The following is a 13182-nucleotide window of genomic DNA, read 5'->3' as shown; positions in this document are numbered from 1 at the left end:
CCAGTGCATCCTGGGAGTGAGTTTCCGAAGTTCAGCTTCGCTTCCAAAGGCCACCAGACTACAACTCCCAGCAGCCCTAAAGGCTCGCTGCGAGTCACGCTGGGATTTCTGACTTTACCCCGAGGAAGGCTCTTGATAGGTTGCTTGTGTAAGAAGAGACCAGGGCCGGTTTCTAGAGATCTGCGACACTAAGACTTCATATGAAAGATTAAACCAAAGATTACTACTTTCTGTGCAGAGAAAACAAGTTACTCTGAACATCGCGAAAACATGTGCTTACGCGCACTGACGTTCCACAGCGCGCTGAAGGGAGGGCGCTGAGCGGCGCTCCCGCACGTGACGCCAGCGCATCTTTGCGATTGGCTGCCTCGGGGGCGCGGCGCTCGGGCGCGGACGCCTCGGATTGGTGTTTCGGGACAGCGAGGTGGGACTCTGGCTGCAGCCGCGGGAGGTCCGGACACTGGCGGCCATGGGACTCGCCGGTAAGTGCGCGTCTGACCCTGCGCCAGCACTCTCGGCCGCTTCCGGATGGGACGGGGCTGCACTCGTGGGAGTGTGGCCGGCGATGGAAGGGGCGAAGCCGACGCGGCTTTGAAGCTCGGAAGTCGGGGTCGAGAGTCACCGGAGTCGAGTGGAGCTGAGGGTGCGCTGGGGTGGCCGCGCTGAAGCCGGTTCCGCCGAGATTGAGGCGGGCGGGGTGAAGGACTCCGGACCCCCAGCCTCAGACTCCTGCCCACCGTCTGGCCATCTTCCTCCCTTTGGGCCTGGCGGAACCCTCCTTGACTCCAGCGGGGCTGCTGATTGAGCGGGGTCGTCCCTTCCTTGGCCCTGGCGCTCCCCGTTGACCTCTCAGTGAGTGAAGTCGGGGTATTGCCAGGGGGGTGGGTGTGGAAGCCCCGTCCTCCGGACCCAAGCCCCCTCGGGGTCTCCCTAAGGCTCCTCGGGAGCCTCTGCGGCTGTCTGCCCAGACACTCGTTGGCCATGAATGGTTGCAGATTTTATGGCCATCTCGCATTTGTCACTTAAGTGGCTGGGTGGAGACCGTGGGCAAATCGCTCAACTTGTTTGGCTTCTCGTTTGTAGAGTGAGGGAGGTATTCCTAGATCTCCTAGCCTCTCTTCGGCTTTAAAATCTAAGAATCTGTGATTGTGCCATTTGTTGAGCTTCTATGCCAGAAAGATGTTAGGCGTGATAACCCGATGGAAGTAGGCAGACTCCTCACAGGACGTTAGCAGGTTCATGAGAAAACTTTTAAGATTATTTCATTTGGTCCTTCACTCCCTTTTTTTTTGTTTTTTAATCACTCATCTTTTTAAATTGAATACAACTGGAAATTCAGGTGTAGGTGACGAACCACAGTAAGAAAATGTTACTGAAATCACTTAAAAGTACAAAACTGACGACTCCCCAAATTTGGTAATCTTGAGTCTTAATTAGTAAGTTCAGGTCAAGAAACACTGAGTATTTCTGAGAATATACGTAAAACATAGATGAATTTGTTAGCAAGAAGAATTAAGACTTTGCACAGGCAGTTGATTTGCATTTCCTGAGTTTGCAGGTGAAATCAGAAACTCAGACCTTTGGAATGGCTTTCCCTTGTACCACTGAGTTTCTGGAGGTGTGGAAATCTCCATTGTAAATCTGAGGAAGATTTTCACTAGCTTTCCACAACACTCTTTAGCTTTAAAAGTAAGAATATGTAGTAGTACCGAATACTGAGCATTTTGCGCTGATGAGGATCTAAGGGACCCCTGAAGTAAATATTTCCTACTTAAGGTTTAGAAAATGGCCCCAGATCCAACCCACCTCTAACTGAGCCTTTATCTCGAGACTCCAAACCAGAGAGAGGGACGCTCATGGAAGAAAGGCTTACATAACTGAAAGAAAGTTTAAGAAAATGAAAGGAGCCCTTTAACACCAGCCTTGAATACGGAAGGGGGAAACGTAGGTGGATGTCTGTAACATGTGCTGTAGGTGATATTGAAAAAGCTACCGTCAAAAAGACAGTTCTAGTTCCAGGTATATTTTAGTATAAACCACAGAGTGAATCGCAGAATTGTATGAGGTTTGTTGAATCAGTGGCTAAGGTCTAGAGCAGGGTCGGCAAACTTTCTGTAAAGAGCCATATGTTTAATTATTGAAATGCACTGGTTTGTTAGCATAGCACATCCTTATATACTGTGATGTAACATACTTTTATTTATCTGTTTATTTTGAGAGCCAGAACACAAGTGAGGGCAGGGGGGCCAGAGAGAGAGGAGAGAGAGAATCTGAAGCAGGCTCCACATGGTCAGCACAAGAGCCCGACACGGGGCTCGACCCCGCCAACCGTGAGGTCATGACCTGAGCCGAAATCTAGAGTTGGATGCGTCACTGACTGTGCCACCCGGGTGCCCCGAAACTTACTTTTTTAAAATTATGTGTAGGAGTTTTTGCTTTTTTTTTAATTTTTTGAAATGTTTATTTGTTTTGGGGGGGGGAACAGAGCATGAGTGGGGGAGGGGCAGAGAAATTGGGAGACACAGAATGTGAAGCAGGCTCCAGGCTCCGAGCTGTCAGCACAGAGCCCGACGCGGGACTTGAACCCATGAACCATGACATCGTGACCTAAGCCGAAGTTGGACGCTTAACTAACTGAGCCACCCAGGTGCCCCCGTGTAGGAGTTTTTTTAAAGCAAAATTAAAATATAAGGACATTGCAAAATCTAGTTTTGTTGTATGGCACGTAGTAAATGCTAAGCAAGTAAATGTCAGATGAGTAATTTCATTATATGCTTTTGTTTTATTTCTAGGGGGAAAGCTGGCAAATTTACATTAGCATAAAACAGTGTTTATATCTGGATTTGGAAAATGTAATATATTTTGTCTTTGAGCTGAGATCTTGTTTTACTCTCTCTTTCAGGTACTAGACGACACATATCTTAACTGAGCTGCTCTAAGGACTAATGCCTAAACCATCTCAGCATGGCCTGTAGAGGAGGAGGTGGGCCTGGCCAGTTTCCCTCAGCTGTGCTCTCCCGTGTCAGCCCTGGAAGTCTGTCGACATGTAGGACCCATACCCATAATATATGCATGGTGTCGGACTTTTTCTATCCCAATATGGGAGGCGTGGAAAGCCACATTTACCAGCTCTCTCAGTGTCTGATTGAAAGAGGGCACAAAGTTATAATTGTCACCCATGCTTATGGAAATCGAAAAGGCATCCGTTACCTCACTAATGGCCTCAAAGTCTATTACTTGCCTCTGAAAGTCATGTACAACCAATCTACGGCCACGACCCTCTTTCACAGTCTGCCATTGCTCAGGTACATATTTGTTCGGGAGAGAGTCACGATAATACATTCACATAGTTCTTTTTCTGCCATGGCCCATGATGCCCTCTTCCACGCCAAGACCATGGGGCTCCAGACAGTCTTCACGGACCACTCCCTTTTTGGATTTGCTGATGTCAGCTCGGTGCTTACAAACAAGCTTCTAACTGTGTCTCTTTGTGACACAAACCACATAATTTGTGTCTCTTATACTAGTAAGGAAAACACTGTGCTAAGAGCAGCACTGAATCCTGAAATAGTGTCCGTCATTCCTAATGCTGTAGATCCTACTGACTTCACTCCAGACCCATTTAGAAGGCATGATAGTATAATAACTGTTGTTGTTGTCAGCAGACTTGTTTACAGAAAAGGTAATGAAATGATAGCTACAATTGCACTGCACAGACTTTTGTTTCTTGTAGAAAGCTGTTGAATACTTGTATGTAATGATTGTTTGGCTTTTCGTTTTGTTTTATGGGCTCATAACCACTTCTGGATTAAATATAGCAAAGGAAGGTGTAATACTGTTTGATACATCCCCCCAGATTTTTTGAAATGGTGGTGAATGCCACCCCCCACCTTTGATGTTTTAATAGTTACCTAAAAACAGTAATCTGATGTTGTTGATTAGGTCAGGTCTTTTTAAGGTTAAACAGCCCTGTGTGTGTGGTAAGAGGTGAGAAGCTAAGCCACCACATAGCCCTTTCTTTCTGATTGCAAAAATAATGCCTTTTCACTGCAGATATTTTGAAAACTAAGAAAAGGACAGAGGTGGAAAGTAAAATCAGCTGTAACTGTACTATTCAGGGATGACCTTTAGGAATATTTCAATTTCTAGCTTTCCTGGCTATTATGCATCTCCTCAAAGTCAGCTTGTTCTGAACATTGCCGTTTTATAGCTTATTTCTTTTAATCGTAGATAAGGTGTTAATAATCTGGGGGCAGGTAAGTGGTGAAGGCAGGGGGATTAGACAGCCTGGAGCCTGATCCTCCCCGCATCCCACTGTGTGATTGAGGACAAGCTGCTTAACCTCTCTGAGTCTCAATTTTTTCATTTGTACGGTTTGGGCAACACCAGGAATCTTGTGAGGGTTCAGTGATGGTTCCTGTCAAGTACTTAGGCCAGTTTGTATTTGATAAGTGTCTGCCATTATCAAGGAGGATTTTTTTTTTTAGTGCCTCTGCAGCACTTAATGGACACCGCAATAGCATTTGTAGAGCCTCGTTTACTAAAAGCCTGAAACGGTCTGGTTATTCAGAACCTAAGTGGTCTTCTGGATGGTATTTGAAAAACCTGTCCAGTGATCAAAATCATCACTTAAAGTAGGGAATTATTGAAAAAAAATAATCCATACCCTCCCTTAAGTATTTGAATTTAACTCAGAATGTTATTAACACACACTGCGTTGCCAGTAAGTAGTTGGATGTGGGCCTCCAGGCGTAAGAGTACTGATCCGCTGGTTGGAGCTGTGCCATCTTTCTCGCACGGCCACCTTCCAAAAGCGTCATTATTTGTAGTTGCCGATTTGGGCTTCTTTAAGTGGGGTGAGAACTTAAAGGTGTACGAAATCGTGTACTTCGAGATTTTTGACTTGTTCTTGATTTGACACAGTGGTTTAGGATATCCCCTAATCGGACAAGAGCTTTCTGGTGTAACTTTTCCTTTATTGAGTGTTTCATACCGTTCAGCTTAGTCTCATAGGAACTTAACTGTGTCAGTTGATGTGCCATTTACGTAAATTACCCAGCGTTCCCAAAGTTCCCGCATTACCAAGCGTAGCTGGCATCAGACGTACGTGGACCAGTGCAGCTGGTTCTCAGCACGCAGCTCAGCGGTGGGGTCGGAAGTGTACCAGTGTGCCCAGGAGTGGCCTACGGTGCAGACGTGGGCCTTGCTCAGTATGCTTTACATTTGGAAGGGAGCCCTGGTTGGTCCAGCAGTCCACTTAAGTGGAGGTTGGTGAGGAAACTGTTGAGCTGCGTTTTCTGGGGTGAAGGCATGCTCTCTCGGTGTGCTTCCTTTCTTTAATCAAGAAGATGTGAATGGACCTGCAGTCTCTCTTGGAAACCCCTGTGGGGATACTGGTGATGTGTTGCAACTTAGAAAACGCGCCTAGGCTATCTTTTAGTCACATAGCTAAAAGAGCGGTGAGCTAGCTAGCCGAGAATGAGTGTGGTGCATGCATGGTCGAGGATCAGAGCAAAATGAAATCTTGGTACAAACTAATGCTGTTACCTTTACGTCACTAACGATGGTATTCGAGCCCGCTGAGCTAACTACCAGCGACAGAGGGAAGGCACGGCCTGTCCTATTCTCAATTCGGTCATTTAACAAGTATTTAGCGAACCCGCTCCATACGCCAGGCACTGTACAAAAAGTAACATTCTCAGAAGGAACAGCCACATCTCTAGCCCAAAAGTGAGTAGTTGTGTTTATGGTCTGTTAATTATCAACTAGTTAATTTCCTTAGGAGGTGTTCCTTTGGACCAGTTCTCAAAGGCCCACTGCAGTGTATTGAGTGAGAGAGGAGAAATCCCACTTCTTACTCCTGAGCTTCCCTGGCTGCCTTCTTCCCTTTCGCCAGAGCCTGTTGTGCTCAGTCAGGGTCTCCCAGTGCTCCTGCGTGTGTGCAGGCACGCCCCCCTTCTTGCTGCGGTGGTGATGACAACTTCCGTTTATATTCTGGAGTTGATAAAGCCTGTACATGGTACAGTACCTCACTTGACCCTCCCAACAACTGTAGGGTAGATGTTATCTGCATGCAACAAACTGAGTCTCAGAGAGGGTAAGTAACTCACTCAGGTCATACAGTATCAGAGATGACAAACAAGAGTCCAGCTCTTGAACTAAGGTCTCCTGTTCCCTCACCTCTGGCCCAGAGTCTAGGTGTAGATTCAGAAGTTTCTTTGACATATGTTAGACTGAGCTTTAGAAGCCATTTGTATCATGATTTTTCTTTGTCCGTTTTGTGTGACTATGGCAATTGCAAGTCCTTTTGTATGTTCCATTGTGTTAGACTCTTCTCAGAGGCAGGAGAATATTTTATTTGGGAAAACCCTTTCATTCCTAGAATAATAATATAGATCATTGATAGTATTAATCACTTCCATTCCTTATAAGGTAGTTGTCGGGATTCCATGACCTCGCACCCTTCAAGGGCATTGCCTAATGCAATAACTGCTCAGTAAATGTTGTTATCAGCAGTTATAATTAGTACGCTATGTGTATTGCACTTTTCATTAGAAGGCTGGGTTCTTAACCTTCGTAATCGAAGGGAGAAGGAAAGGTAAGAAAGAAAATGAAAGAACTATAGGACACTAAATGGTAAAAGTCATTAAGCCACCTTCTAGTTTATGTAGAAATCCAATGGATCGATTTGGTAATTGGAAACACAGATAGCTAAGATTTTAATGAGAAGCCTTCATAGTTCAGAAAAGTCTCAGTGAATTTATGTTTGCTAATGCAATCATATTTTGAAAATAGCGGAGTTTACTTAAGTCCTACTTTGAATTGTTTAATAAAAATGACGCCATATATATAATTTCTCCCACCATCTTTTTTTATAATTGATCTGCCTGTATCTGGGAAGGATTGAGAAGAAGTGCAATTCGTGTGTGTGTGTGTGTGTGTGTGTGTGTGTGTATGCATTTCTTAACTTTAACCGGGTTATTTTACATTTACTTTCACTTTTGAATGTGTCCAATTTATAAATGTTACTTAACTAAATTCCCAAATAGTGTCAACCTGCTGTCACTCTGGATAGCCACTTTCAGACTAGAAGAGCATGGTTTATTTTGTTGCTTTATATTATCCGAGGTGGTATCTCCACATTATTAGTAGAGTGTTTGTTTCATTAAAGAACAAAAAGGAACCAAGATGCATCCTCTTGTTCTGACGGACTCTAATGACCTAGCAGTGGCGGTCCTGCCACCTTCGCTTACTGTCATTCAAGGGAAGCGGCCCTAGCAGGTTTGGATGGACTACTCTTTGCAATTTCCCAAACACCATAGCGTTTGCTGTAAAATCCTCTGTACAAACCACATTGTCAAAGTGGAGGCCGCAGTTCTACTTTGCACTTGGCCCTTTCCTAGGGCGGGAAGTGGAACGCAGACTGGGAGAAAGTTGGTAGCTGAAAGAGATCTCGGACTTCAGGTACGCCTGGTCTCTTCATTTTCTATATCAGAAAACTTTCCCTTGGTCAAAGAGCTTGCCCCTAAAACGGCTGGGACAGGACCTAGCTAGATCTCCGGTCAGCTGTCCAGCCTTGTAGAAAACGAACTCTGATGTCAGCTACCTCAAATACCTGTTTTATAACAGGTGATATGTAAACAAGCGAGTACCTTGAAGAATGTTCCGTTACAGTGAAACCAAACAGTCCATGTGTTGGGTAACAAAGGATGTGTCAATGTATGTGTCTTTAAGAATTGCAACTTGCAGGAGATGAGCCCTAGTTTGGACGATCCCAGGGAATCCACCTTCCCCGGAAAGGTTTGAGAGTTCGTTTCTATACTTAAGGAGGGCATGGCTAATACTCTTCAAAGTGAGTGGATTCTCAGTTCTGATGAACTTTTTTAGGTTTAAATATTACTCTTTCCAACATTCACCTTTATTTTATATTTCTAGGGACTGATTTGCTTAGTGGTATAATACCTGAACTCTGTCAAAAATATCCAGATTTAAATTTCATAATTGGAGGAGAGGGACCTAAGAGAATCATTTTGGAAGAAGTACGGGAAAGGTACCAGCTACATGACAGGTATTGATGGATTCCATACTGCCTTGGGTGAGAAAATACCAGTTACCTAAATTCAGTTTGGGTGATGTGTGTTAAGTGGGTTGTTTCTCTTACATGTACCTGATGTACAAATGTGACGCGAGGTCTCTTTTTTTAAAAATGTATGTACTATGGGAAACTTTAGTTTAAGATTCACAGTTTAATTGTTTTTGTTGTTCTTGTTAGCCCAATATTATTGGACTCTAGGGGGCAGTGGTTGGAGGTACCCTGGAAGGTGTGTGTGCGCGTGCGCACATCCACGCATGCACACGCCAACCGCTGTGGAAATGTTTGCGCGTTTTCAAGGCTTGCTGAGTGGTGATTTCTATAGCGTGGCCCAAGTCGTGTAAATTGCCCTGCACGTACAGGTTCACGTACTTCTGTTTCTCGGTAACTTAGAACCGTGTTTGCTGTGAGACATCTCAGTTTAGAAGGGGCATTTTCCTCTTTAGAAATGACTTTGATATTTACTCATCAAAGCATATTAATATCTTTATTAAATGCCAACCAATTTTGGAAAAGATGAAATTTGTAGGCGTGACAAAAGTTCGAAATATGTTGGCCGTGTGGGTTTGAACCAAAGAGCTTTAAAAGACTCTTAGATAAGAGTTTGGAGATGCTAACCTTTTTTGAGGTGGAAAACATCAGAACCAGCAATAATCTAAGTACAGTACGAATAGCACACTTGGCTTCTAAATGATAATTTCTTTTCTAGCAAGATTTTCACTCCCCTCTTTCTTCTCTCATTTCAAAAATCAGAGTACGTCTCTTGGGAGCCTTAGAACACAAGGATGTTAGAAATGTCTTAGTTCAAGGACATATTTTTCTTAATACTTCCCTTACCGAAGCGTTCTGCATGGCAATTGTGGAAGCAGCCAGTTGCGGTTTACAGGTAAAAAGCTTTGAGGCCTTGCACTGTCGGGGTTTCTGTACTTGCATTCTGAAAAATAATCAGACACATTCTGTAACGACTTTTCAAGTTGGTTTGGCTTCTTTTCCTGAGGTACGAATTATGGTGTGTCGTGTGTTCTTTGTCTCTTCTTAAGGTCGTCAGTACCAGGGTTGGCGGGATTCCTGAAGTACTTCCAGAAAATCTGATCATTTTGTGTGAGCCTTCTGTAAAGTCCTTGTGCGAGGGTTTGGAAAAAGCGATTTCCCAACTCAAATCAGGAGCGTTGCCAGCCCCCGAAGATATTCACAACATCGTAAAGACTTTCTACACCTGGAGGAACGTTGCGGAAAGAACTGAAAAAGTATGTCATGTGCTAAGCAAAGAGTATTTGAATGATTGGGTCTGAATTCTTGGCGTTTTGTGTACACGTTTGCTATTTCTTCTCTAGGTTTATCCTCTCTGTTGCTTAAGTTTACGAAGTCTCTTCCGATGAGAAGACACGAACCGTGTACTGCTTTTGGTATATGCTAGGCTATTTCTAGTCAAGTCCTTGCCTTTGACATCTGAAAATAGTGGTAATGCCATCTAGACCCTTCATTAAATTGGGCCTGAGGAAGTTTTCTAGGAAGTCACAACAGTTAAAGGCAAAACTGATCTTAAACTCCACTCTTAGACGTTTTCTTAAGGCTGCTACTAATTCTACAGCACGTGGGTCTACTAGAGAATACATGGTTTTGCTGAGTCAGATTGCGGCCAACATTTAGTTTGGGCTACTTCCCGAAGCCCTTGTGTTACCTTTGCTAAGTAATGTGATTTTCCGTGGGAAGAGGAGTTTGGCATCTTTGGGCTGATTGAGAACATAATGAGTGAGGACTCAAAATGCACGTGACAGATGTTGCAAACAGGATCACAAATAAAAAGCAGCAATAGAGAATTTGGAGTTGCTTTTTTAATTCTGCCGGGTCCACACAGGCCATTTTGATCCTGTTCAACTCCTGCTTTGTAGTTTAACCGTGCTATTTAGAAACTTGATGAAGAAATTGAATTGGAGTTCACTCTGGAAGCATACTTTCTCAACTATCCTAATTCAGCAGTGCCCGCATAATTCTGATTGAGATGTGTCCCAGATGTTTGGAAGGTGGAAGAGCTAGCCGAAAACGGCCCGCACCCTTCCAGAGGTCGCTGCCCCGTGGCACCTGCACCGCGTGTCACAACTTCCTTGGGTTCTCAAAGAGGCGGCGCACAGGTCTGCTGTGTGGGAAGGACCGCAAGGAATGCTGAGAGGCTGTTGAAACATAAATGCTGGCCTCGTTTGTGTTCGAAACAAACATGTTTACGGGTCTTCGTGGGGTTTTGTTTGGAATACTTCTGAGGTCCGTGCTTGGCGGTGTTTCACAAAGCATGCCACCTGCCACCAGTTCTCGGCAGTCAGCTTTGCGTTAGGTGCCGGTGTCCGACCTGAGCCATCTGCTAAAATGTCCCCCATCTTTTCCCCCTTCCTTCCGTTTGGAATCTACAAAGTGTTTGTGTATGTGCTCACCATCTGTGCTCAGCAGCATGGCCTTAGGTGGCTGTGGACGGAAGGGCCTCTCTTACCCAGAAGCGCACTAGATTAGAGCTCTGCTGGGGGCTAGTGGTGAGAGCATCTCAGCCGCATCCTGGAACCTTAGAAGGCCAGCCCTGCTTCAGGAATTCACTGCCGCATTAAATACGGCCTCGACAGACGTGACCTGAAAGGCGGCTCCGGCTTCTCAGGACTTTGGAGTTCTCGTAGTTGGTTAAGTTTGGTGGTGATGCCCTAGAGGCCAGGAGTGTAGCCCAGTGTTCTGGCCAGAATAAGCACTCTATAAGTGTTGAGTCAAATGACAATAATGACTGTGATTGTATTCATCACATCATTACTAAAACAGCAACAGCAACAAAATGTAAGCGACCTCACTTTGCATCTGTACAGCATTCCTGGTTGGCGCGGGTCGTTGTTTGTCGTGGGTTACAGTGCTCACTGTTGGCCTCTCTCTGCCAGGTGTACGACCGCGTGGCAGGAGAAGCCGTGTTACCGATGGACAGACGACTGGACAGACTCATCTCTCACTGCGGCCCGGTGACGGGCTACATTTTTGCTTTGTTGGCTGTAGTCAACTTTCTCTTCCTCGTTTTCCTGCGATGGGTGACTCCAGATTCTGTCATCGACGTTGCAATAGACGCCACAGGGCCAGACGGGGCCTGGACTCCTCGATACCCTCCCAGTAAAAAAGAGGGCAAGAATAATGCGATGTCTAAAACCAGGTAGAAGAAAGCCTGGATTGTAACATTTTACACATTTGTGATAGTTCTATTAAGACTATCGAAAATAACCTTGCTTTTTTCTTTGTTTTTTTTAAAGTTCATTTAGTAAGTTATGCTACCTCTATACCATTCAATGTTTTATTTTGAAGAAAGATAAAAACTTATGCAACTCCTGAGTGTAGAAACTCCTTGCACTTACTTAAAATTTAGGAGAGAACATTTAAGCCACTCAGGTATGACATTTTTCAGACTACTGAAATCCCTTTAACGGAGATGTTTTAACATTATATTTTGGGAGCTTTGGGTGCTGAAGGGCCAAATGTTTTCTGGGAATTTTTTGGCCAATTTTAAATGTTCTACCATTAATTAGACATTCACCAGATGTTTACAAGTTTTCTTTAGGGAAGTACAACAACGATACGAACTACTTTGAGTCCTGTTCACACATGTCATTGAAGTCCTGTTCACACAACAACGATACGAACTACTTTGAGTCCTGTTCACACAGCCATTGAAGTCCTGTTCGTAGCCGTTGATTTGGTTCACTCAGTGTTACGTACCGTCAGCAGGTTTCTTGAGTAAGATGGTCCATCAGTTAGTAGCATGTTTTAAGCACCTACTCTGTGTAGAACATTGAACCAGACACTTCCTGCTGTTAAGGACCAGGGGCACATGCGCTCTTTGTTGATCACTCCGATGGCTCACTTCTCTGTAGTCACAGTTGACAAGCTGGTAAAATATCAAACATGCCAAAAATGCTCCTGCTTTTAATGCCGGGAAGAAACTGTCGGCATACTCTGATTACTTCTTCGACCTTGTCACATGCGTTCTTCTAGGTAGAGCCTTCGTCTTCGTTTGTGTTTATGAAAATACCTTTTCTTTTGAAATACTAGGGACCGATATCACTGTTGATGCTAGTGCAGAGAAACCCTCCACGTGCTTCCATGCATCGTTTAGTCCTCTGTACATGCCTTCATGTCTTCCGAGCAGAACGTACGAGGTGTGCAATCTCCAAGTCAGCTGCTACCCTGTACCTTTGATGCAAGCCACGTCCCTTCACTTGTGGCCTAGCTGATGTCTGAGAAGTATCGTCAGTATGCAAAAGTCTTTACCCCAGAATGTTTTATTTATAGCAGATTGAGTTTGAAAATGTTAGGAACACAGTCTCTTGTGTGGATGTGTGTTGTTCACTGTAATCGTTGTTGCCCAGAGCCATGGGTTTTTAAACCCCAAATTATCCACATGGTGTGTCTTACGAACTCCTTGAACTCCTTAGAATAAGTTTTTGTGATCAAGGACTGTGAAATCAAAAGAACGAGGCACTTGTTGGTGCACTAGATAGATTCTGGCAGTATTGTGATCCTTGACGGGACTTGTTTTCTTTAATGATAACATTCACAAAACTTCTTTTTAAAAAGTATCTTAACATGCCTGTTAACCGGTTGCCACCGATAACGTAGGGAATATGTTTGTGTTTTGTGCCGAAACACAAACGCGGGAGTGCGGTTTTTAAAACCTGGAAGTTAACGGTTCTTTGGTGAAAGAAAAATGGACTGACCTAAACCATTAAATTTCATTGGGATTTTTATGCACAGGAACGGATTTATATAAATATGAAACAGTGCCAGTATTCACGGCGAAGCACGCAACTATAACCTTTGCTTTTATGTATCCTGTTCAGCAATTTTGAAGGGCATACTACTGTTGGTTCTTCTATTTTTGTTTCTTAGCATATTTTCAAGGTTGCCATGTGTTTCAGGTGGAAATGGGATTTAAACTTCTTGCATGTAAAGTATGTAATTTGCAAATCAGAATTATTTCCTTTGTTTTTAACAAACGGAAGTAAATTTGCTTGTTCTCATAAATCTTAATTTTCAGGCTTCCTGGATACCTTAATCGTAACTGTCAGTGTTGCACT

The 13182-nt window shown here is 44.1% G+C and overlaps 1 protein-coding gene across 3 annotated transcripts; it reads left to right on the top strand.

The window, feature by feature from the left end:
- Positions 1-343: 343 nt before the first annotated feature.
- Positions 344-11711, top strand: PIGA (phosphatidylinositol glycan anchor biosynthesis class A). 3 transcript variants are annotated; one of them, XM_015071425.3, is made up of 6 exons: positions 344-482; positions 2903-3682; positions 7936-8068; positions 8846-8978; positions 9133-9339; positions 11002-11711. In XM_015071425.3, the coding sequence occupies exons 2-6, from the start codon at positions 2965-2967 to the stop codon at positions 11266-11268; spliced, it is 1458 nt and encodes a 485-aa protein (XP_014926911.1). In that variant the 5' UTR covers positions 344-482; positions 2903-2964; the 3' UTR covers positions 11269-11711. The 3 variants fall into 3 exon arrangements, with proteins under 3 accessions (XP_014926911.1, XP_026910296.1, XP_014926912.1); XM_027054495.2 differs by lacking the exon at positions 344-482 and adding an exon at positions 714-852 and having other exon boundaries at positions 2903-2983; XM_015071426.3 differs by lacking the exon at positions 344-482 and adding an exon at positions 714-852.
- The last annotated feature ends 1471 nt before the right edge of the window (positions 11712-13182 follow it).

The sequence above is a fragment of the Acinonyx jubatus genome, chromosome X, assembly GCF_027475565.1.
Source record: "Acinonyx jubatus isolate Ajub_Pintada_27869175 chromosome X, VMU_Ajub_asm_v1.0, whole genome shotgun sequence".
In the NCBI taxonomy this organism is placed as follows: Eukaryota; Metazoa; Chordata; class Mammalia; order Carnivora; family Felidae; genus Acinonyx; species Acinonyx jubatus.
The sequence above is the reverse complement of the archived record's forward strand: the minus strand, read 5'-3'. Positions and strand labels throughout refer to the sequence as shown.

Bases quoted from the DNA above. Each gene is read 5' to 3' on its own strand.
- PIGA (XM_015071425.3), top strand. From the start codon at position 2,965: ATGGCCTGTAGAGGAGGAGGTGGGCCTGGCCAGTTTCCCTCAGCTGTG. The intron at 3,683-7,935 runs GTAATGAAATGA...TTATATTTCTAG, and splicing joins CAGACTTGTTTACAGAAAAG to GGACTGATTTGCTTAGTGGT. The intron at 8,069-8,845 runs GTATTGATGGAT...TTCAAAAATCAG, and splicing joins AGGTACCAGCTACATGACAG to AGTACGTCTCTTGGGAGCCT.